Source organism: Indicator indicator, chromosome 22 (assembly GCF_027791375.1).
Source record: "Indicator indicator isolate 239-I01 chromosome 22, UM_Iind_1.1, whole genome shotgun sequence".
Lineage (NCBI taxonomy): Eukaryota > Metazoa > Chordata > Aves > Piciformes > Indicatoridae > Indicator > Indicator indicator.
Window position 1 is genome coordinate 10237441 of NC_072031.1, and position 21952 is coordinate 10259392.

The 21952-nt window shown below is 37.6% G+C and overlaps 1 protein-coding gene across 3 annotated transcripts in view; it reads left to right on the forward strand.

Moving 5' to 3' along the window:
- Positions 1-21952, forward strand: part of TRRAP (transformation/transcription domain associated protein) — an 87929-nt gene that overhangs the window by 27523 nt on the left and 38454 nt on the right. The window contains exons 29-50 of one of the 3 annotated variants that reach the window (XM_054391219.1): positions 20-190; positions 904-972; positions 3454-3505; positions 3635-3657; positions 4705-4824; positions 5151-5270; positions 5633-5797; positions 6195-6376; positions 6653-6851; positions 7256-7384; positions 8004-8270; positions 8735-8941; positions 10146-10304; positions 10393-10527; positions 10726-10836; positions 12063-12209; positions 14303-14516; positions 15176-15301; positions 17579-17725; positions 18816-19015; positions 19278-19399; positions 20998-21211. In XM_054391219.1, coding sequence (XP_054247194.1) covers positions 20-190; positions 904-972; positions 3454-3505; positions 3635-3657; positions 4705-4824; positions 5151-5270; positions 5633-5797; positions 6195-6376; positions 6653-6851; positions 7256-7384; positions 8004-8270; positions 8735-8941; positions 10146-10304; positions 10393-10527; positions 10726-10836; positions 12063-12209; positions 14303-14516; positions 15176-15301; positions 17579-17725; positions 18816-19015; positions 19278-19399; positions 20998-21211 — 3279 coding nt within the window. Of the gene's footprint in view, positions 1-19; positions 191-903; positions 973-3453; positions 3506-3634; positions 3658-4702; positions 4825-5150; positions 5271-5632; positions 5798-6194; positions 6377-6652; positions 6852-7255; positions 7385-8003; positions 8271-8734; positions 8942-10145; positions 10305-10392; positions 10528-10725; positions 10837-12062; positions 12210-14302; positions 14517-15175; positions 15302-17578; positions 17726-18815; positions 19016-19277; positions 19400-20997; positions 21212-21952 lie in introns of all 3 variants that reach the window. The other 2 variants (XM_054391220.1, XM_054391221.1) reach the window with 2 other exon arrangements.

A 21952-nucleotide genomic window follows, 5' to 3' on the forward strand; every position in this document is an offset into this window, starting at 1 on the left:
ACCCTATGCTCTCTTGCAGTTCTTGGAAGGGGCTACCATAGAAGTTGATCAAATCCACACACACATGAGACCATTACTTATGATGCTGGGAGACTATCGAAGCTTGACACTGAATGTTGTGAATCGTTTGACATCTGTCACTAGACTTTTCCCAAACTCTTTTAATGATAAATTCTGTGATCAGATGATGGTAAGCCCATTCAGGCTTTCTTTAGCTCTTTCAGAAGAAATGTTCTTTTAGATAATATTTGCATTGTTGAAAAGTCAAAGAGCGATTCAGCAGTGACTCGATGTATGTATCGGAAAGAAAAGGCTTTTGTTTCATGATTAATAGATAATCTTTAAACATTTTGAATTAATTTCTGAAGAACTACTACACCAGGAAATTGAGGTGTTCCTTTCTACTGAAGACATACCTAGTTATGCTGGGGCAACAAATTTATCTTTAAGCAAGGTGCCAGCAGCAAAATCTCCTAATAAAACCCTTGAAAATCTTTTACTTTCTAGAGAGCGAAGTCTGTTCTGATGTTTTCTTGATTTATAAAATGGTGGAAGGTATTGTCCTTCTTATTTGCAGTTTTTAAACTGTGCATGTGAATTACTTATCCTTTTGCCTTGAATATTAAATATTTCAAGCAAATCACGAAACAAGTTTAAGCCTATGATCAGGCCAGATTTTTGTGCCTTTGAATGTATGCACTCATAACCCCTGCTTCCTGAATATGGAGAGGACTTTTAGCAGCAGTACAGTCTGAGGGAATGAAAAGAACTGATTATTTTTCCCTTTGTTTCCTTCAAACAATCATTTTTACCTCTCATTCTTTTCTTGGAGCATATTATTATGGCTTGCTAAAATGGAAGAGTACAAATGAAAAAAATAATACTAATTACATCTCTTCATAGCAACACCTGCGTAAATGGATGGAAGTTGTAGTTATTACACACAAAGGTGGACAACGGAGTGATGGAAATGTAAGTTAATGAATGCTTTTATGTGGGAAGGCAAGAAATAAATAGTGTTAATGTTTTGGAATTGCAGAACTCATTCACTTGTAAATGTTACCTAGCAATTTACACACTGATGTTTTGTTACAAGCTAATGAACTTGTATCTATATTGATTATTTGCTACAAATCTTAGTAGAGGAGCTTCTTATCTGCTGCCAATGGTTACTTTAAAGTCTATTCTGTACAGATTGGTGTGCTCATTGATTGTTATGTTTTTTGTCAGTATTTCCTGCTTAGAAATCTGTTTTTCATTGGAATGGCTGATGAGCTCAGCAGCATAATTCCTCTATTTTTCGCTAACATGTTTGATGTTCGTACTGCAGTAGTCTTTTGAAAATTACACATAATACTAATATAATCACAGTTAATTCTAAATATAATTTATGAAAACCAAGCCCAATTATTTGCCATTTGAGAACACATGGAATCCTCTCTCCTATCCAGTCTAATGGCCTGAGTGTTGAACTATGGGAAGCTGGTCAATGTTTGTACCCATGGAAAACTGCTCAACATAGTGACACCACCATGTACTCTTAGTAATACAGCACTGAAGGGACTTCCTGCTTCTGTGTTCTTTCAAGGAGACACCAGAAGTCCTATAAATCTATTAAAATTTTATTAATAACTTGTATAAAGTGTTGAGATTTACTATTGCAACTAAGTTGGCAAAATTCTGTTAATATTTTTTTTTTCTATGACATTAGATTGGCTTTTTATTTTCCTCAGAACATGGAAATAGCATGCTGGATTTTCATTACTTTTTTGTCATTGCAAAGAGAGCTTTCAAATCTGAATTTAGTCATTGCTTTGTGTTTGACTTAGATGTTGTTTAATGGAATAGAATTTATTTCTTGTGTTTAAACATAAAAACTGTGCATTTTTCAGTTAAACACATTTTATTCAGGTCAGGGTATTTCTAAGGCCTTCATATTCTTTTAGGATTCACTTTTCCTCCTATGTGCTGATTACAGATATGTTGCAGATATTTTTGTAGCAGTAGTCTTTTAAACCACAGTGTGGCACCTCTAGAACAGCTTTAGTTGTCCCTAAAGCACAGCTACTTGTGAGTTCTGCTGTCGATGTTTTCTATGTAGTTGTATGTTTAGTCTCCTAAACCTGTAATTTTTTTTTTCATGTTGGTTTAAAACCTCTGTATGTTGAGGGGAAGGTGCACACCAAACACTTGAAAAGGAATCTACTGTCACATTTTGAGGGAGGAGAGAAGTTCATGGAAACATTTTCAAATAGAATTGTATGAATGGAAGTCAAATTGGACCTTTATTTTTTTCCCCACAGTTGTTGCTTTAAAGGAAGGCACAGACAGTGCAGTCTTTACACAGTTGCTCTATAGCAGTCTGTGTTCATACAGCTCCATGTAGAGAGCTGCTGCTGTAATTGTATTTTCTGAATGTGGAAGAAGTAGGCTGGTGAAACTGTTGTCAGAGTTACTATAGCTGGCCTTACTGTGATTTCTTCTTGACTGTAGTGAGATTCCAAAATCTGAGGTACTTACTTAGAAGCAGTAATGAGGAGTATTACTGGAGTATGTTGCATCATTCAAACTGAGCGAGTGGCTAGCTCTAGGAGGTGGTAAACTTGCAGCAGAGAGTGGGATTGGTCAGGAAAGCCCAATGCTTGCCAGCTGAAATGGTACAGAGCATTGTTACAATAACTTTTTCTGACCTAAAGAGTCTTCATTTCCAGCAGTACTTTTTGAAGATGTCATTTGCTGGTGATGCTGGTGGTGTCATGCAGCTCTCCAGCATAGTGGAGATAGTGGCTTGTCAGTAAGGCTTCTTAATGAAGCAGTACAAAGTCTGTGGAGTGACTTTTTATGTGTGAATGGAAATACTAGACAAACAAAAAACTTCAGACATCGTGGTTAAAAATGCTGTATAATAATTTCCTATTGTAAAGATCCACATTGATACCAGAAAAAAAAAGCTCTTTGTTCACCTAGGTAATTTTGTGATAGTCTTCCTGTGTTCCTGAACTGTGACTTGGCACTTTAGATAAAACATGACATGTGAAGTAGCAATTAAGATCCAATTCATTTGCCCAGTGAGTGAAATCAGTGATTTAAATCCCTTCTTCCTCTCTTCTCTGCCTCCCCAAGGAAAGGTATGGATTTTTAAGTCATGCCTGGTAATTGAAAAAAAGAAAATTTTAATGGGTGGTTGCCTCTGACCATCCCTGTTATGAACAGTGGCACCATAGTGGAAATTCTGCATTGTAGCCTATTAAAAGGACTTTGTAGCTTTGTAGTTCAGGTATTGAAAGTGGTTTCATAATTGTTGCTGGACAAATTTGCCTTGGAAGATGCTAAAATACAGTTTCCCCTGACTTGACAATCTCTTAATACTTTCCATTCAGTACAAATATTTGAGAAGCTATGTCTAAACGTTGTACAAGGAGAACGAAGGATGCTTTTCATCCTAATTCTTAGAAGAACAATTCTGAGTATGAGAGGTATTCAGTGTCTCCATTCTTTCATTTTGAGAGGGGAAAATAACCCTACTGAGGTCAATTTCTGACTGCAACGTGAAGAATAACATATACTGATTTGTTCATTTATTTGATACTTTTGTGGGCTTTTTCTTTTCATGCTGTGACTTCTGTTTTGGTTCAGCCTGCTGCGGAAGGGGTAGAGGTGAGAAACTCAGTGGAGGCACCAGGAAGTTCTTTGTTGTTTTAGGTTTTTTTGTTTATTATTTTTTTATTGCTTATCAATTGTGGTTTGTTAGTTTTATTTTGGTGTTCTGGGCAGAGTGCATTGTGCCTTTGAGTGCAGTGTTGTGAGTTGTCTTCTGTTTGTCTGTGGCAGAGTTTGTTTTGATAACATTGCTGTTAGGGATGTTAAGCATGTTTATACCAGGAAGAGCAGGATTTTTATTTTCTGTGAAGGTAGAAGTGCTTTCAAAGACCTTATGTGTTCTCAGTCCTGCACTTGAATCCATGAGAGCAGTCTTGTGGGAGTCTGTCTAGGCAGATCGTGTTAGAGTGGGGCATAAACTGTGTGTTTAAATTGAGTTGAGGAAATGAAACGTGCTTGTTAAGATTCCTTTGTATACTGCATACTAGAAATTGGTTTTGGAGGGATAGTGAGGGTGGATGTTTTGTTTCTTCCCTTCCCTCTTCTTACTGAAGGAAATCCATGCCCTAGTTAACTCAAATGTAGTATCCTCTTAAATTACACAAAACTCCAGAAGGATCGAATGGAACAGAGCTCCGTTTAAGTAATCAGCTGCTAGCAAGATACACTGAACAGTGCTGCAAGAAATCTGTCTTTTTCTTTGTGTCTAGTCTGAGATTGGGAGGTGCATATGAGAATTTTAGAAAGGAAGGTACTTTTTTTTTTTTTGATGCATGGGCCACTTGGTATAATGCGCTGAGCACTCCGTAACTCCCCCATCACCATTTTCATTACACAATGTTCAGCTCTTATCTGTAAAACACCACAGTACTGACAAAGAAAATAAAACTAATCCATGATATTGAAAGGGAGGAAGGGCAGCTTTCCACAAGAGCAATTATCTCCATGCATCATGGTAAGTAGATGCAGTATATATGTTAACCCTTCACTTTTGATTGCTGACTATGCTAATATAGAAGGAAAAAAAAAAGGTAGGATGTGTGATACTGTTTTTTTATCTTTAATTGGTAATATTAAATTTCTTGTATTTCTTTTTACCTGCAGGAAATGAAGATTTGTTCAGCAATTATAAATTTATTCCACCTTATCCCAGCTGCCCCTCAGACTTTGGTTAAACCTCTGCTGGAAGTTGTTATGAAAACAGAACGAGCAATGTTAATTGAGGTAAAAGCAGAAGTCAACATATTTTTGCTGATATTTTTGCTTTCTAGTATTTTTTAAACTTTAGCATTTAATAATTATATTTTTTTAAACATGCTGTGGAAGCATTTGATGAAATAAATATTCTCTTCAAGCCTTTTAGGAAGTGCTAGCATTCGTCTTAGCCTCTTGAAAATGAAGATTTGTCAATAAATTCTCGTCTTAGAAGTTCTGAATGTTTTTGTATCTGCATAAATGCCAAGTCAAATGTATTTTTTTGTGTGCTAGTAAATTAGTAGAAAAATAGTCTGTACTCTGCATTTTTAATTTAAGCTGCATACATCTTCCAGGCTGGCAGTCCATTCAGGGAACCATTGATAAAATTTTTGACACGTCATCCATCCCAGACTGTGGAGCTGTTCATGATGGAAGCCACTTTAAATGATCCACAGTGGAGCAGAATGTTTATGGTAAGCTGTATGGGGAGGGGAGCAGGAAAAAGCCCCCATCTTCATGAATCTTATGAACAAAAATGTTTTCATCTCTTTTCCATGGTTTTTGTCCCTCTTTGACCTTGTAGTCCTTAATCAAGGTCTTCTGCTGACTGTAGGGTGTCTGTTCTCCATTTTGCATCTGTTTGTCCTGAGTTGTTGATTTTATACCTTCCCAGATCATGTACGATTATTACTGAAACTGCAGAGGTTATTTTTATATCTGTGAAATATAACCTCTGCAAGTTTAGTGAGGAATATAAAAGCTACAGGATGATGTAGCCTTTTGGTATTTTTGCTTTTAAAGGTTGTTATTAAAATTATTTCTTCCCATTTTTCAGAGTTTCTTAAAACATAAAGATGCCAAACCTCTGCGAGATGTACTGGCAGCTAATCCTAACAGATTTATCACTCTGCTGTTACCTGTTGGTACCCAAGCAGCTGTTAGACCTGGTTCTCCAAGCACTACCACAATGCGTCTTGATCTACAGTTTCAGGCTATCAAGGTATTCATTTATTCTTGTTTGTCTCTGCACTAGGTACTTAAAACCTTTTCAGCTACATGGCTGTTACATACAGGCTTACAAATGTGTGTGTGTATATTATAGCTTGTAGAAAACCAGTTGTATAAATATAAAGTGTTGTAGTCAGAGTGACTCTAAAAGGGAAAAGAAACTTAAATGCCTATTTTTTAATCAAGTAAGATCCGAGAGGAAAACATGGCAACAGAATTTAGTTTTTAGATTCCTTAAAAAATTGATCTAAACTGTTTGTTTTGTTTCACTCTTTTTGAAATATTTTAGAGCCCTTAATTGACTCTAAAGAAGTGCTGTTGTATTGTTGTTTCTACTGACAGATTTGTTGTGTATCAACCGTGCATTCGTCTTCTTTTGCTTTTGACAGATCATAAGTATTATTGTTAAGAATGATGAATGTTGGTTAGCAAATCAGCATTCCTTGGTGAATCAGCTGAAACGTGTATGGGTGAGTGAAGCTTTTCAGGAGAGACACCGTAAGGAGAATATGGCTGCAACAAATTGGAAGGAGCCAAAGCTGTTAGCATACTGCTTATTGAATTACTGCAAGTACGTACAAACATTGATTTCCTACAGCCTGCATATGTTTTTTATTTTGAAAATACTGTAAAGGTATAGAAGGGTCCTAAAATTGTTTGCAGTTATTGAAGAGAATGTTTGATATATTTCATAATATTGCCATTAGCTCTAAACCCATGCCTCTCGTAGTGCCTGCTCTTTCCTCTGCTCGTTTAAAAACAAGATTAGTGTCTTCGAGTCATCAGCATACCAGTTTGGTTGGGTGCTTTTTCACAGCAGCTTTTTATCTTATATGTGTTTTTACAGAAGGAATTACGGCGATATAGAGTTGCTCTTCCAGTTGCTTCGAGCTTTTACGGGCCGATTTCTCTGCAATATGACTTTCTTAAAGGAATACATGGAAGAAGAGATCCCCAAAAACTACAGCATTCCCCAAAAGCGGGCTTTGTTCTTCCGGTTTGTAGACTTCAATGATCCCAACTTTGGAGACGAGCTCAAAGCAAAGGTAACTGAAGTAATTAAATCAAAAAAGCCTGGTATTTAGGTTTTAATTTTCTTCTGGGGAACTAGGGCAACAAAACTCGCTTGCTTAAATGTCAACGAGTTTGATAATTGGCAGAGCCATTTAGGGGAAAATATCATACCTGAAGAAGAGTGATGATAAACAGAGACAGCCATTCATCTTGCTTGCAATGCTGACTGCTTTAGTTTACACTTTCTAAGAATCTTTGCCCTTGGAAGGGGAAAAAGAAAGTGTGTGTCTGCTTCTTAAGGTTTTATTTATAGCTTCCTCTTCTAAAGCAGTGTCTGACATGCAGGTTTGCATGGGAGATTACTTGAATGTTGATTACCACCTTTAGAAGAATCTGGTAGTTGAGTGTAAAATTTTTTTTGGTTTATATTCTGTAGGTGCTGCAACATATCTTGAATCCTGCTTTCTTGTACAGTTTTGAAAAGGGAGAAGGTGAACAACTGTTGGGACCTCCAAACCCAGAAGGAGATAATCCAGAAAGTATCACTAGTGTTTTTATAACAAAGGTATCAATCCCTGTTTTCCATTAAAGGGTTTGAAAACTAAACCAAAACGTTGTTCCTGTCATTTGGCTTTTCAATCCTGATTTAAATTAGTTGTGCTGTTTCTAAATACCATCATCAGTTATATCAAATCACATTACAACCTTGAACTGTTGTGAGATCTGTCAGTCATCAGTAGGACCTGACTAAAGTTTTCAGTTTGTGGTATCTTCAGGGCTTGAATGCCTGTCTGAAGAAATAGGTCTTATGTGGCTGTAATCCCGTTTTTTCCCATAAGCAAAGCTTTCTGTGACTGAACATCACTGTTTTTGTAGTTCACCTTGATTTCATTGTAGCAATTATCAGTTATAGATGTTGTTGAAGATGAGGGTTGAGGGGTTTTATAAATTCTTCTTCATAGGTTAGCACTTTTGGAAGTTCCTAGACATGCTGAGTATTTAAAAGGCGGTTTGTGTGTATGAAACTAAATAAAACAAATGTTGTAGTTATTACTGTTCTTAAAAACCTCACAAAACAACAACAAACCACCCTAGGATATTTTGTTTGCTTTGTTTTATGGTTTTGAGTTTTTCTTTCTTTTGATCACCTTCCTTCTCTCCTCTTTGATCATCCCTGGGACTAGGTACTTGATCCAGAAAAACAGGCTGATATGCTGGATTCTCTGAGGATATATCTCTTGCAGTTTGCCACACTTCTAGTTGAGCATGCTCCACATCACATTCATGACAACAACAAAAACCGGAACAGCAAACTGCGACGCCTGATGACGTTTGCTTGGCCTTGCCTCCTGTCCAAGGCGTGTGTGGACCCAGCATGCAAATACAGTGGCCACTTGCTTTTGGCACACATCATTGCAAAATTTGCCATACATAAGAAGATAGTTTTGCAGGTACTGACTGTGGGCTTGTATTCAGTGTTTAAGGGATGTTGATGACTTCTGTAGTGTGCTTTCTTTTACTTACAAATTTATTTGGGGGTGGGAGAGTGTAGAAAGAAGTTTGAAGTGAAAACAGAGCTGGTGTAAATAGGACAATGAAAAGTATGTTTGGTTGAATTAACAAAATGGGTAGTGTTTCCTCATTTGAAAGAGACACATTTCAGTTGAGATAATGTGGGTACCAAAGAAAACTTGAAATTGGACAGTGGAGAGAGAGGAAGAGGAAGGGAATTCAAGGGAGACAGAAATATACGCTGTGTTCTTCTGATGATGAAGTATTGTCAAATTACTATTAAATTATGAGACTTCAGGAAAAAAACCCTTGTTAAGAAAACATATCTTGCAATTTCTCTTTCTTTATAAATGTTTTAGTTTTGTAATGTGTGTAATACTGATCAGAAACTTTTGCTGTTCAGGTTTTTCACAGTCTTCTAAAAGCTCATGCGATGGAGGCCCGAGCTATTGTCAGGCAAGCGATGGCTATTCTGACTCCAGCTGTGCCTGCTAGAATGGAGGATGGACATCAGATGCTGACTCACTGGACACGAAAAATCATTGTGGAAGAGGGTCACACGGTTCCCCAACTAGTACACATTTTGCACTTGATAGTACAACATTTCAAGGTACTTGAACCAATTATTCTGGTAGTCACTGGGTCTCAGGTAGCAAGAAGGTAAATTGCAGTTCGATTTGAAAATAACGTGATCTGATTTATATGGTTTAGTTTCAAAAGGCATTAGCTGCCTGTAAAGATGTTTATTTTAAACTGAAAACATCTATTCAAACTAAATAGCAAATGGCTTATTAAGCCTTATCATGACTGTAGTTAGAACTCAAAATATTAGGAGAAAGCAAGATGAATTTGTTGCACACATGCATTAGCGGTGGTCTTTAACAGAGCTGTGAAGATTCTTTAAGAGTTGTTTAAAGTCAAATTCTTTTTTTTCCCCCCCATCCTTCAGTAATCCTTATGTGTTTGATAACTTGTTTCCAGCTGTGTATGTTGGGAAACATTAAACAAATAAGGAAATGCTGCAGAATGTGAATATAAGAGCATTTGGCTTGGGGGAGATGTAATAGCAGCCTTCCAGTACCTGAAGGGGGCCTTCAAGAGGGATGGAGAGAGACTGTTTACAAAGGCCTATAGTGATAGGATGAGGGGCAATGGCTTCAAACTAGAGAAGAGCAGATTTAGATTGGATGTTAGGAACAGGTTCTTTACCATGAAGGTAGTAGAACACTAGAACAGGTTGCCCAGGAAGGTGGTTGGGGCCCCATTGCTGGAGATATTCAAAGTGAGGCTTGACAGGACTCTGGGCAACCTGATGTAATTGAGGATGCCCCTGCTGACTGCAGAGGGGGTTGGAGGTCCCTTCCAACCCAGACCATTCTGTGATTCTATGATTTCTGAAAACTCCCACTGAAGTATGATTCAAAGTGACAGCCAGCTAATGCATTTAAGTCACTTTTCAGGAATTGATGCCTCAGTGCTTTTATAAAGAACGTCTTAGTGTGTTCAGATGTGAGTCGTAGCTCTCTAAAAGGACTGACAGAAAATTGGAATGGTTGATCCTTGAGAAAAATGATGGATCTTCAGCAAAGCATCTTCATTTGGTACATGAAGTCAGTAGCCACTACTGAAATCTGTAGTGAAAATTATATTTTCAAAGCACTAGTTACTTTTCCATGTTGCAAAATCTGAATATAGTACAGATTTAGCAAACTTTGGGGTTAAAGATATTTTACCATTTTTCTTTATGTTGACTCTGTAGTTTTTTATGTATGATTTTATTGGTTAATGGCTAACATGACTGAAACTCTTTTCAGGTTTATTATCCAGTGAGACATCACTTGGTTCAGCATATGGTTAGTGCCATGCAGAGACTGGGCTTCACTCCCAGTGTTACAATAGAGCAAAGAAAATTAGCTGTGGATCTTGCTGAAGTAGTTATTAAATGGGAATTGCAAAGAATTAAAGACCAGCAGGTAGGAAGTCTAAATAAACTGGTAAAGATTGAACTGTTATATAACAGTTTTAAGTGCTTTTTTAACATGCACATTGCTGGTATTTCAGCCAGATTCAGATATGGACTCAAGTGCAAGTGGAGAAGGAGCGAGTTCTGCCTCGTCTGCTGTTAAAAGAGGATTGTCTGTGGATTCTGGCCAAGAAGTAAAACGATTCAGGACAGCTACAGGAGCAATAAGTGCTGTAAGAAAAAATGGAGTTTTGTTCAGAGACTCTGAAATTATAACCTGCACTGACTAAGCAATTTAGTGTAATTGCTTTTTCCACATAACATGAAACTCCTGGAATTGAAGGTCATAGTTTAGAAACTATTTTAGATTAGTTGTGCTTGTTGTGTTTCTTCAATGTTGCTTATGGCTTTTGGGTTTTGTGTACATGCAGGTATTTGGACGTAGCCAATCTTTGCCAGGAGCTGATGCACTTCTTGCCAAGCCGATTGACAAGCAGCATACAGATACAGTCGTGAATTTCTTGATTAGAATTGCTTGCCAGGTAGTGTGTTTATTCTGATAGTCAAACACCCACGTGGCGTTAGTAGCCAAGACCATAAGCCTCCTGCAAAAAGAGTCCTTTTATGCTTAGATTAGTCTGGTATTTGTATACCTTGTTTTGCTGAAAGGTGAGAAACCTTAATGCAAAATTGTACAAAACATAAAATGTTTCAGATTCAAGAAACTGAATTTGATAACCAGTTTCTCTATGTTTTTCATTTCACAAATGATAGGTATTACTCATGAGGTAATGCTTTAGCTTCTGATTGATGGCAATGTGTATTTGTAGCTAGATGCAGGGAGCCCGACTTGAAAATGAAACAGTTGCAATCCAGCTCTTGAAGTTGGAATAGTCTCCGTTTCACTGCTGCTGATCACTTCTAGCGTTTTCTTTGTTCTTTAGTTTCAACCAAGTACTGTATCAGAAGTGACATGATGTAAATACACCTGACTGGTACAATTTGACTGGAGACAGGCAAAGACTTAAAAAAAATTCCCATAAGCATTTTTTTCTTAATTTCCTTATTTATTTGCCTGATGCTACAAAGTGTGCTTGTTCTATTGCCTGGATTTAATGGCAAAAATATTTTACCCGAAGCCTGAAGAATATTTAGAGAGTTTAATAAGGAAAGACTGTGTCAATTACATATCTAAGAATAACAACTGTAATTGTACTTTCAAGATAAAAATCTGGAATTACTTCTTTCATGCAATATGTGGAACTAAAGCTTTTCACCAAACTTTGTTACAAATCAGCTTCTCTAGCATGGGGAAGACTTATTTGAGTGTAGCTTAAAAGTGACAAATTTTATGGCTTCTGCAGCAGACTCTGCTAAGTAACATGGGATTTAATACACTACAGTCCATTGCACACAATAGATGTGTTCTTGATTACAAAGATGAATTGAGTAAAGAGCTATGTATGTTTATGAATACTTTGCAAACAGAAGAGGTTAACTATCTGAGTTGTATAGTACAGGATTAAGCTTTCTAAAAATGGACCTTTGATGAATGGAGTGATTAACTAGCAGTTTAGGCACCAGTGTTGATCTTTTCTACTAGTTGTCATCTTTTTATACAGTTAAATAACTCTGTGACTGTACTGATAAAACTACTTAAGCTTATCCATTTCAGAAATAAGAAATGATGTGCTTGCTTGGAATGCATAATAAATTAATGAGTTGGTTACAATAGGGTGTCATTTTGTTAACTCTGATTAATTGCTAGGTAAATGACAACTCAAACACTGCTGGGTCTCCTGGGGAATTGCTGTCTCGACGCTGTGTTAACCTTCTGAAAACAGCTTTACGACCAGACATGTGGCCAAAATCAGAACTGAAGTTACAGTGGTTTGATAAGCTGCTAATGACTGTGGTAGGTAACATTCTAGTCCTGTAGGTCTTTAGGTTTCACTTACACGTTTGTTCATTGAATTCTAGTGACACCTAGATACTGATTTGCCCAGTCTTAAATCTTTTTTCTTTGTAGTGAAATGCACAAATTGTTAAGTACGTGGATTACAATCAGCAGTTGTAATTTGTGTAGCTGAAGTACTTACAAATATTAAAATAGGCTTAGGAGCAGGTGAAGTAACTTCCTGTATTACTTTGATTTTGAAATAGGTTGTAATTTGCTTGTTTGGATAGCCTACTTGCTGGTGGGATTCTGGGGTTTGGGCTTTTTTTTTTTTTGTTTGGGGTTGTTTTTTTTTTTTTTTTTTGTTATTAGGAGGTTTCACAAATTGAGACTGACCTTTTTTTTTTTTTTTTCTAAATTGCTGCTAGGTTTCTCACTCCATTATGGTAATATAAAGTTCACTGAAAGGCTGATTTCCTGTATTTGATGGTACAACATATTTTATTAGCATCTGTATGCTGTTTGTCTGCTTCTTGCCACAGAATAACTTTTTTGATACCTACTTTTTTGTATCATACTATTTAATAGCTTAGCATCTCTTACTGTGTTAACTTTGCAAGAGCTCTCATGTCACTTGTGTTTCTTAGAATAGAGGAGTAATATATTGTACTTACTTAAGAAACTGAAAATGTCTAAGATTATGAGAAAATTTGCTGTGGCCTGTTTTTTCCACCTGTTGATCCACATGGGCTATGCTTTTATAATGCTGTTGTCTTGATGGGGATAGCCCTTGAAAGGGCAAGTATCTACTCTCATCCTTTCTTCCTTCTATTGGAAGTGGTTTTTGTGTAGCTCCATTTGTTTTGGTTTTCTAAGTACTGATAGCACTGCAGGGAGCTTTACTCATCTTTTCTCAAGTAGTGTGCAACCTGAGTCAAAATTACCATTACAATTGATAATTGTTTTTCCTGTTGATAGCCTTTGAAAGCCAGGAAGAACTGCAGTCAGTTCTGGTCATTGTTGCACAAGGATTACTTCCTGCTCATCTTTCTCGCACAAATGCACAGCTATTTTAAGTGCCAAGTGATGGAGTCTGTGCAGTAACAGCAGTAGGGCTTCACAAAAGTCATGACTGAGTGACTTCCCCTGCACTGAAGCCAGAGAAGGTTGTGAGAATCTGTGTTCTGGCTGCTGAAGAAGTGCTGCATGCTTTGTACAGACCAATGTTGCCCTCTCTGTGTGGAAGAGAGGAGAAGATGGTGGAGGTGTAAAAATAACAGTAGAGAGTGCAATTTAGAGAGTTCATCAGAACGTGAAGGGCTATCTATTTCCTCTGCCTTTTTATACCAGTTTACCACCCTCTGTGAATTTGGAAAAGGTGGACAAAGTGCACTGCTCAAGAGTTTGCCAAAATCAAAGACCTCTCCTTCCCCTGCCTCAAAACAAAGGCACAATACCACCTCTCAGACCTGAGGAGGGTGGACATTATTGATAGTTACTTAATACAAGGATATGAATCTTCTGGAACAGGAATTTTGTATCTTAATTTTTGTGCTATGTGGCATCAGTTATACAAGAGATTCAGAAAAAAGAATAAGGCTTCTGTAGCAAGCAGACTAATTTACTATCTGTCTAATTTTGTAGGTATACAAAGATACATTCAGCTTTTTTTTTTAGTTCCAGGTATCCCCTTTTCTAATGTTAAAGCTGTAACTTATCATAGAATATGTTGGTTTAGCTCTTTGCCAAAGGCTTCTGAATAGCCAAAGCTTCTTCTGAAAGAAGCTGAAAAGAAGATAAACTGTAGTCCTCCGTTGAAGGCATTTCTAACCATCAGGCAAATTTCAAAACAGGATCACAAAAAGCATCAGAAAGATCATAACTGTAAATGCTTAAGTAACAGTTTGATGGTTAAAAATTCTGTAGTGCCTTGTATTTTACAGTTTTATCTTGCATGACTTATCCAGAAGATTGATGGGAAACTTAGCTTGTGTAGAAACCTCAACCTTCTTGTAGGATTTCAACAGGTTTGATCTGGAGTTACTAACTGTGTGATTTCCCCTACTCACTGTCTTTTTTTTTTTTTTTTTTTGTGTGTGTGTTCTCTTTAGGAACAGCCCAATCAAGCTAACTTTGCCAACATTTGCACTGGCTTAGAGGTCTTAAGTTTTCTGTTAACTGTACTGCAGCCCCCTGCTATCCTTAGCAGCTTCAAACCCCTGCAACGAGGTGTAGCAGCTTGCATGACCTGTGGAAACACCAAGGTTTTGAGAGCGGTTCACAGTCTGCTTTCTCGTCTGATGGGTATTTTCCCTACAGAACCAAGTATGTGGTATTTTCTTCCTCCTTTTATCCTTTATTGCTGCATAACTTAAGTCATTAAGGCTGGTGTGAAGCCACTCTTTGGAATGTGCTAATATTCTGTTTTATGATTCCTGCATTTAATGGCCCATTCTTAACTTGCACTTTCAACCTCTGTTTAAGAAAAGAAAAGCTGAAATAAGTAATCATGTGGAATACATCATTAGCCATTGACATAAAAACTTAATAACCTGTGGCTGTCATAACTTTGGTTCAAGAAATGCATGTTAGAAATTTAATGTATTTTTGCAATTACAGTTTTTCAGCTTTAGAAGTGCAATTTTGTAGTTGTTAAGCTTTTCTGTTTTGCTGAAACAAGGAAGGGAGATAAGGTGTAACAAAGAAAGATAACAGGTAATATGCTGTGTCTTAATGTAGACTAATTTAGATAATATCTTAAAAACACCCCAGTAATCAAAGACTTCTCATCAAAATGAGTTATTTAGAAGACATATTGGTTGTATTATGAAGAGGTTTATATAAATGATGGGTCTGCTTGTTGGTGTATTAGCAAGATGACTTTCCAGTGATGGTGTTGATGACTGTATGTTCATGACTGTTCCTTGCTTGTTCTATGGCTGATCGTTACCAAAAGTAAACACAACTCTCTCTGAACTTGGCAGGTACCTCAAGTGTAGCTTCCAAATATGAAGAGCTTGAGTGCCTTTATGCTGCAGTTGGAAAGGTTATTTATGAAGGACTTACTAATTATGAAAAAGCCACTAATGCAAACCCTTCTCAGCTCTTTGGTAAGTTTCCCACATCTCTACTAGACATATGTAGTGCCTGGAGTTAATATGGTCCTTGTCATCAGCCTCTGTTTTCCATAGGGAAAATGATACTGTGCAGAGGAAGCTGTTGGAACTGTTTTGAGCTAGCTTGAGAAAATAGCTTGGGATCTCTATTACCTAAGAAGAAAGGGCCTGGGAGGTTTATTGCATTCTGTTTTCTCCCAGTAGCTGACGTGGAAGCAATTATTGGAAGTGGGAAGCTCTAGCTGTGCTAGATGAAAGCTTTCTGCATTCAAAGCACTTAGGAAAAAGATGCAGCATTCAGGTTAACTGAAATACAATGTCAAAAGTTACTGAATGTTACATGGACACCCCAGAATCCTGCTCTGAGGTACAATAGAATACTTCAAGGACTCTGGAAACATTCTTACAGGTTACTGCTTTATACTTTATTTTGCAGTTACTTTTAAAACCTCATTTATCAGCTTATTTAAACAGTGTAGGAAAATTTATGTATTTATAGATCTTGAATTCTCATTAAGTAAGAAAACACAAGCCCACAATTTTTTCTTGAGTGACCAAATCTGATTTTTTGGTATGTACCATTCTGAAGATCTCTGGAGGTCCCTTCCAACCTCTAACATTCTGTGATTCTGTGAAATGTTCTTTTCTTGTTCTCTGCACATGTTTAACTGGTAGAGAACTCAGCTACATGTTACAATGAGTAAAATGCATTGGAATAATACAGTTTGGCCCAGAACTGGTTGTGTTGGTAATACAGACCTGAAATTGCACAATTTTGAGCAACTTACTGATTTAAATGGTAAATGTCCTTCATTGTTCTACTTTGTGATGTGTGTGTATATAGCTGTAATTTCGCTTTGGGAATTGCCTATTTGTCAGATGTCAGAATGTGCTTTACAACAAACTAACCAAGAAAGATGTTTCTTAGAATTTGTCCGGTGCTCACTTAAAAGCTGCTCTACAATCGTAGCTATCAGATAGTGCATATCTTATTAATTCTGTGTTTAAGAGGCTGAACTTTGTGTGACAAATTTTGTGCACAACTGAGCACAAAAAGAGATCAAAACTTTGGAAGCAGCCAGTTGCTGAACAAAGCATGCATCTGTAAACATTGGTGTAGGCTTTTGTTGAATTCTGAAGTTGCAGCAAGGAAAGGGATAGGTATAGTGGTTTTAGTGGCTATGATGTGAGTACTGAGTGTTTTATAGCATGAATACTGCTAAAGCTGATTGGTTTACATGAATATACATAAGCTTGTGTTGGGATAAGCCTTGGTAGTAACTCTGTGTAATTTGAAGGGGCTGTGACACTGTAGGCATAGTACATTTATAAACTGTGTAGAACCTGTTTCAATAGTTAACCTTTTCAGTCTACAGTAACTGATTTATGAAACTTGATATCTAGCTTAGAAAACTGAGATTGTGTAATTAAAAAAAAAATTAAAGAATTACTCAATCCAGACCTATTCATGTGAATGTTTTGCTACTTTTTCATTGCTAAAGCAAGTGTGTGACATTAGGAGTAGGTTCATTTTTCTCAGTTAACTTTTTTTTTTTAATAATGTCTTGGAGGGCTAGAACTCCTCTCCTATGAGGACAGGCTGAGAAAGTTGGGGTTGTTCAGTTTGGAGAAGAGAAGGCTCCAAGGAGACCTTCTTGTGGCCTTGCAGTATCTGAAGGGGGCTACAGGAAAGCTGGTGAGGGACTAGAGGGAATGGATCCAAGCTAGAAGTAGATTTAGATTAGACATTAGGAAGAAGCTGTTGACCATGAGGGTGGTGAGACACTGGAACAGGTTGCCCAGGGAGGTGGTAGAATTCCCATCCCTGGAATTTTTTAAGGCCAGGCTGGATGTAGCTCTGGACAACCTGATGTAGTGGAAAGTGTCCCTGCCTATGGCAGGGGGTTGGAACTAGATGATTCTTGAGGTCCCTTCCAACCCTGACAATTCTGTGATACTGTGAAATACACGCTCTCAATCCTCCCTTTGTCCCCCTTGCCCTCTATCACAGGCTTATGTACAGAACATCCAAATATTCTAATTAATGCAAAAATAAACTATTTAGTGTTATGCTAAAGTTAAGACTGAAAGTTTCTTCAAATCTCTCCAGATTTCTAGTCTGTAACTTGGATAGGACCATGCTTGTTTCATGGCAGGACAAAATAACAGCTCTGAGAATTTCTCAAAAGACTGAGAACATCCAGACTGAAAACCTGTATCTTACTTGGGTCATGCTCAATGAAAGCTTTACTTCCTTGTTTTTATCTGTAGGTACTTTAATGATCCTTAAGTCTGCATGCAGTAACAATCCCAGCTACATTGACAGGCTGATTTCAGTCTTTATGAGGTCTCTGCAGAAGATGGTCAGGGAACACTTAAACCCACAGGCTACAGCAGGAACAGCAGAAGCAACTACAGGTATTACACTGTATAGACTAAAGATGTATATGATTAGAAATGCTGTAAAAGTGTTAGAATCTTCTCACCCTAAAGGGATTAAAATGATTTTGCAGAGTTTTTTGTGCATTATTGCATATTGAAAAATACCTTCGCATCAGTGAGAACTAGTACTGAACTATTGTGGGATGAAAATGCACTGTTGAGTTCATGTTACCTGTTTAATACATGAATTTCAGTATTAAAGCAAACATCCCAGTGAGTGGTTATTGTTTGTTGAGCTACAGCACATATAGAAATACTGAAATTCTTAGTGTTGAAGGGAGAGGTGCTGAATTCTTTTGATATGTACTTTCTGGTTGTTTTCTGTGTTTTTTTTTGTTTTTTTTTTTACTTCTTCCTATTTGATAATATTGGATCAACTGTTTGTGAAATTAACTTCTTGGAGCTGCTGATTTGTTTTCATCTTAAAACAGCATTTTTTTCAATCTGTACAGTTCTGTCTATCCTCAAATAAATTAGGTCATGAGTCACGGGGAAAAAAATTAGTAGATATTCTTGTAAATGAAAATCCCATGCTAGTAAAGAGCACTGTGATTTATTAATGAGCAAGCTGCTGAAGAAAATACTTGGAAAGAATTGCTGCTTTTAGATTCCCAGCCCATATTTTAATTAGGTAAATGAGAACCTTGCACATTTTATCAACGCTGAGAAACAATTTGAAAATTATTAAACGTGACAGATAAGCAAGTCAGGAAATGAAGAGAACAGAATAGGTGTGCTGCATCATAGAGTATTTCTTTCACAAGTTAAATTGCAGTTTTTCTGTACAGGGCTTTTGTAATACCTTTTACCAAAGATTTACTGCAATGAAACCTCACAGGCTTACCTTTCTGTTTTTGAAGGGATTTTTTTGGGAGAGCTTTGTCTCAGTTGTTTGGGAATGGAAAAGTAGTACTTGTGAAAAGGTTTATTTCTAGGAATGTATTTCTAGGTAACAGGTATTGTTACTGCTATTTCTAAAATTACAGCAGCTTCTCTGGAAAATATTTTTACTCAGCATTTTATAGGTGTGTAGACAATTCACATTCCTTTTTTGCATCCACAGCAGGTACAAGTGAACTGGTAATGCTAAGCCTGGATCTTGTGAAAACTCGCTTGGCTGTGATGAGTATGGAAATGAGGAAAAATTTTATACAAGCTATTCTAACGTCTCTCATTGAAAAATCTACTGATGCCAAAATTCTTCGTGCAGTGGTGAAAATAGTGGAAGAATGGGTGAAAAACAATTCCCCAATGGCAGCTAATCAGGTAAATTAAGAAGACAAAATCATTATTGGTCTCAAATACTAAATGACTGTAAGCCAGTTTTCAGTCATGTCTTTAAAATTCTCTAGCATATATTAGAAGGAGAAATGCTTGAGTTATTTTTCAAGAACTGTGACCTTCTACCAAGCTATTTTTCAGTACTTTAGCAGTGAACGAGTGGTGTAAAGGATGGCTGAGGTGTGCTTAGTTCCATGCAAGTTTGAAGATGAATTGAGAAAATTAATCATGTCTTCTTTTAACACAGACACCTACTCTCCGGGAGAAGTCCATTTTACTAGTGAAAATGATGACTTACATTGAAAAGCGTTTTCCAGAAGACCTTGAATTAAATGCCCAGTTCTTAGACCTTGTTAACTATGTCTATAGGTAATTACAGCAATTAATCATTTATTGCAGCTTATTGGTTCATAATTTGTACCATATATGACCTTTATAACATGCCATTGATCTTTGTAGGTCTGAATTAAGTGCTTTTAATTTTTTCTCCTAAAATGCAAAAAGAATTCTTTTCACTGAGACTGTAATATATAATTACTGAAGACAGTTTGAATATAAAAGTTCTTAGAAAGAATTTCCTTTTTTGGCACCACTGAAATATCTCCACTACCCCAAGCTCTTCCTTTCCCAAAATACTAGGGCATCCTTGTAGCTGATTTGTTTTCTGAACACTGTGGCTACAGGTGAAACCTGTCTTCACATCCATAGAATATGAAGATTTTTATTTTTTTGGAATTGTATTGTAGGGTATACTTCCAGGAGAATTACTAGCTAAGTAATAAAAAAAATACAAATAGTTACCTTATCAACAGATACCAGGTAATTCATTTTGTGCTGGTGTTTATTTTGAGTTAGTGTTCACTGGTTAACTGTTCAAAGCCCTAGTGCAGACATGGTGGTCAGAAGTTTTTATCAATTAATATCATTTGGCATTTCAAAGAGGTTTCAACTATTCCAGATGTGGGTGGAATAGTTTCACAGTTATCAAGAATATCTAGTTGGAAGAAACCTCAGAGATCATCCAACTCAGAGTCCAACTTCTGACCCACTAAACCATGTTCTCAGGGATGATGACTCCACCACTGCCCTGGACAGACCTTTCCAATGTTTGAGAACCCTTTCCAGTGAAGAAGTATTTCCTAACATCCAGGCTAAATCTTCCCTGGCACAGCTTGTAAGCGTTTCCTCTAGTCCTGTCACTTATCAAGGAGAGGAGGCTGCCCCCTCCTTGCTCCTACCTCCCTTCAGGTAGTTGTAGAGAGCAGTGAGGTCTCCCCTCAGCCTTCTCTTCTCTAGACTTGAACAACCCCAGCTCCCTCAGACACTCCTTGTAGGTCATGCACTCCAGGCCCTTCATGAGCCTCATTATCCTTCTCTGCACACTTTCCAGCATCTCAGTGTCCTTCCTCTATTGAGGGGCCCCAGAACTGAACACAATACTTGAGGTGTGGCCTCACCAGTGCTAAGTACAGGGGGATGATCACCTTCCTGTCCCTGCTGGCCACTGTGTTTCTAACACAAGCCAGGATGCCATTGGCTTTCTTGGCCACCTGGGCACTGCTGACTCGTTCAGTTGACTGTCAACTAATGCCCCCAGGTGCTGCTCCAAATTGCAGCTTTTCAACCATACATCCCCAAGTCTGTAAGTTACCATGGGGGTGTTGTGACTCAAGTGCAGGACCTGGCACTTGGCCTTATTGAACTTCATACAATTAACCTTGGCCCATGGGTCCAAACTGTTATTATGATAGGATTTTATCCTGAAAGAGGTTTTACACCAGTTCTGGGGTAGTTTTCTAACAAGCAGCAAGGTTTTCTTTCCTGTTTCTTTGAAAATGCCACACCTGGATGCGTGTCACAACATGTGGGTTGCTACAGCATATCACCTCTTTGGGTTTATTTTATATGCAGAACCTAGAAGACATCTCTTTCTAATGTCTCTGTTTTTAACTTTTTATTCATTTTAGGGATGAGAATCTCTCTGGTAGTGAACTCACTGCTAAGCTTGAGCCAGCATTCCTATCGGGTTTGCGTTGTGCCCAGCCACTCATCCGAGCCAAATTTTTTGAGGTCTTTGACAATTCAATGAAACGTCGTGTTTATGAACGCCTGCTTTATGTGACCTGCTCTCAAAACTGGGAAGCAATGGGGAATCACTTCTGGATAAAGCAGTGCATTGAGGTAGGGAAATCATTGGTATCAGAATCACAGAAACAGTCAGATTGGAAAAGACCCTCGGGATCGCCAAGTTCAACCGATAACCCTGCTTTACAAGGTTCACCCCTAAACCATATCCCCAAGCAGCACATCCAAACGACCTTTAAAACACATCCAGGGTTGGTGACTCACCCACCTCCCTGGGCAGCCCGTTCCAATGCCTGACCACTCTTTCTGTGAAAATGTTTTTCCTCATGTCCAATCTAAACCTACCCAGTCGCAGCTTGAGGCCATTCCCTCTTGCTCTATCACTAATTACTTGTGAGAAGAGACCAGGACCAACCTCTCCACAATGTCCTTTCAGGTAGCTGTAGAGAGCAATGAGGTCTCCCCTCAGCCTTCTCTTTTCCAGACTAAACAGCCTGAGCTCCTTCAGTCACTCTGAAATACAATTACAATTAAAAAAAAAAAAGACATTTTAGTCCTCATTTATTTTTTTTTTTGATTGGGTGTAAAAGCATTATGCACTGTGCAGTCTGTATTAAAGGTAAAAATACTAAGCCTCAGATACTTCCTGTGGTGCTTAAAAATAAATACAGTGTCTAAACCCATGAAATGGTGGTGCTTGGTAAGTGGCTTTAATTATCAACCTCTAAAATCTATTTTCTCTGTGGAAAGCTTAATGACCAGGTTAATGCTTCTTAGGAAAACCCATTTCTTAAAAAAAGATGGTGATTATAAAAAGTACAAGAATTGTTGCAGAAG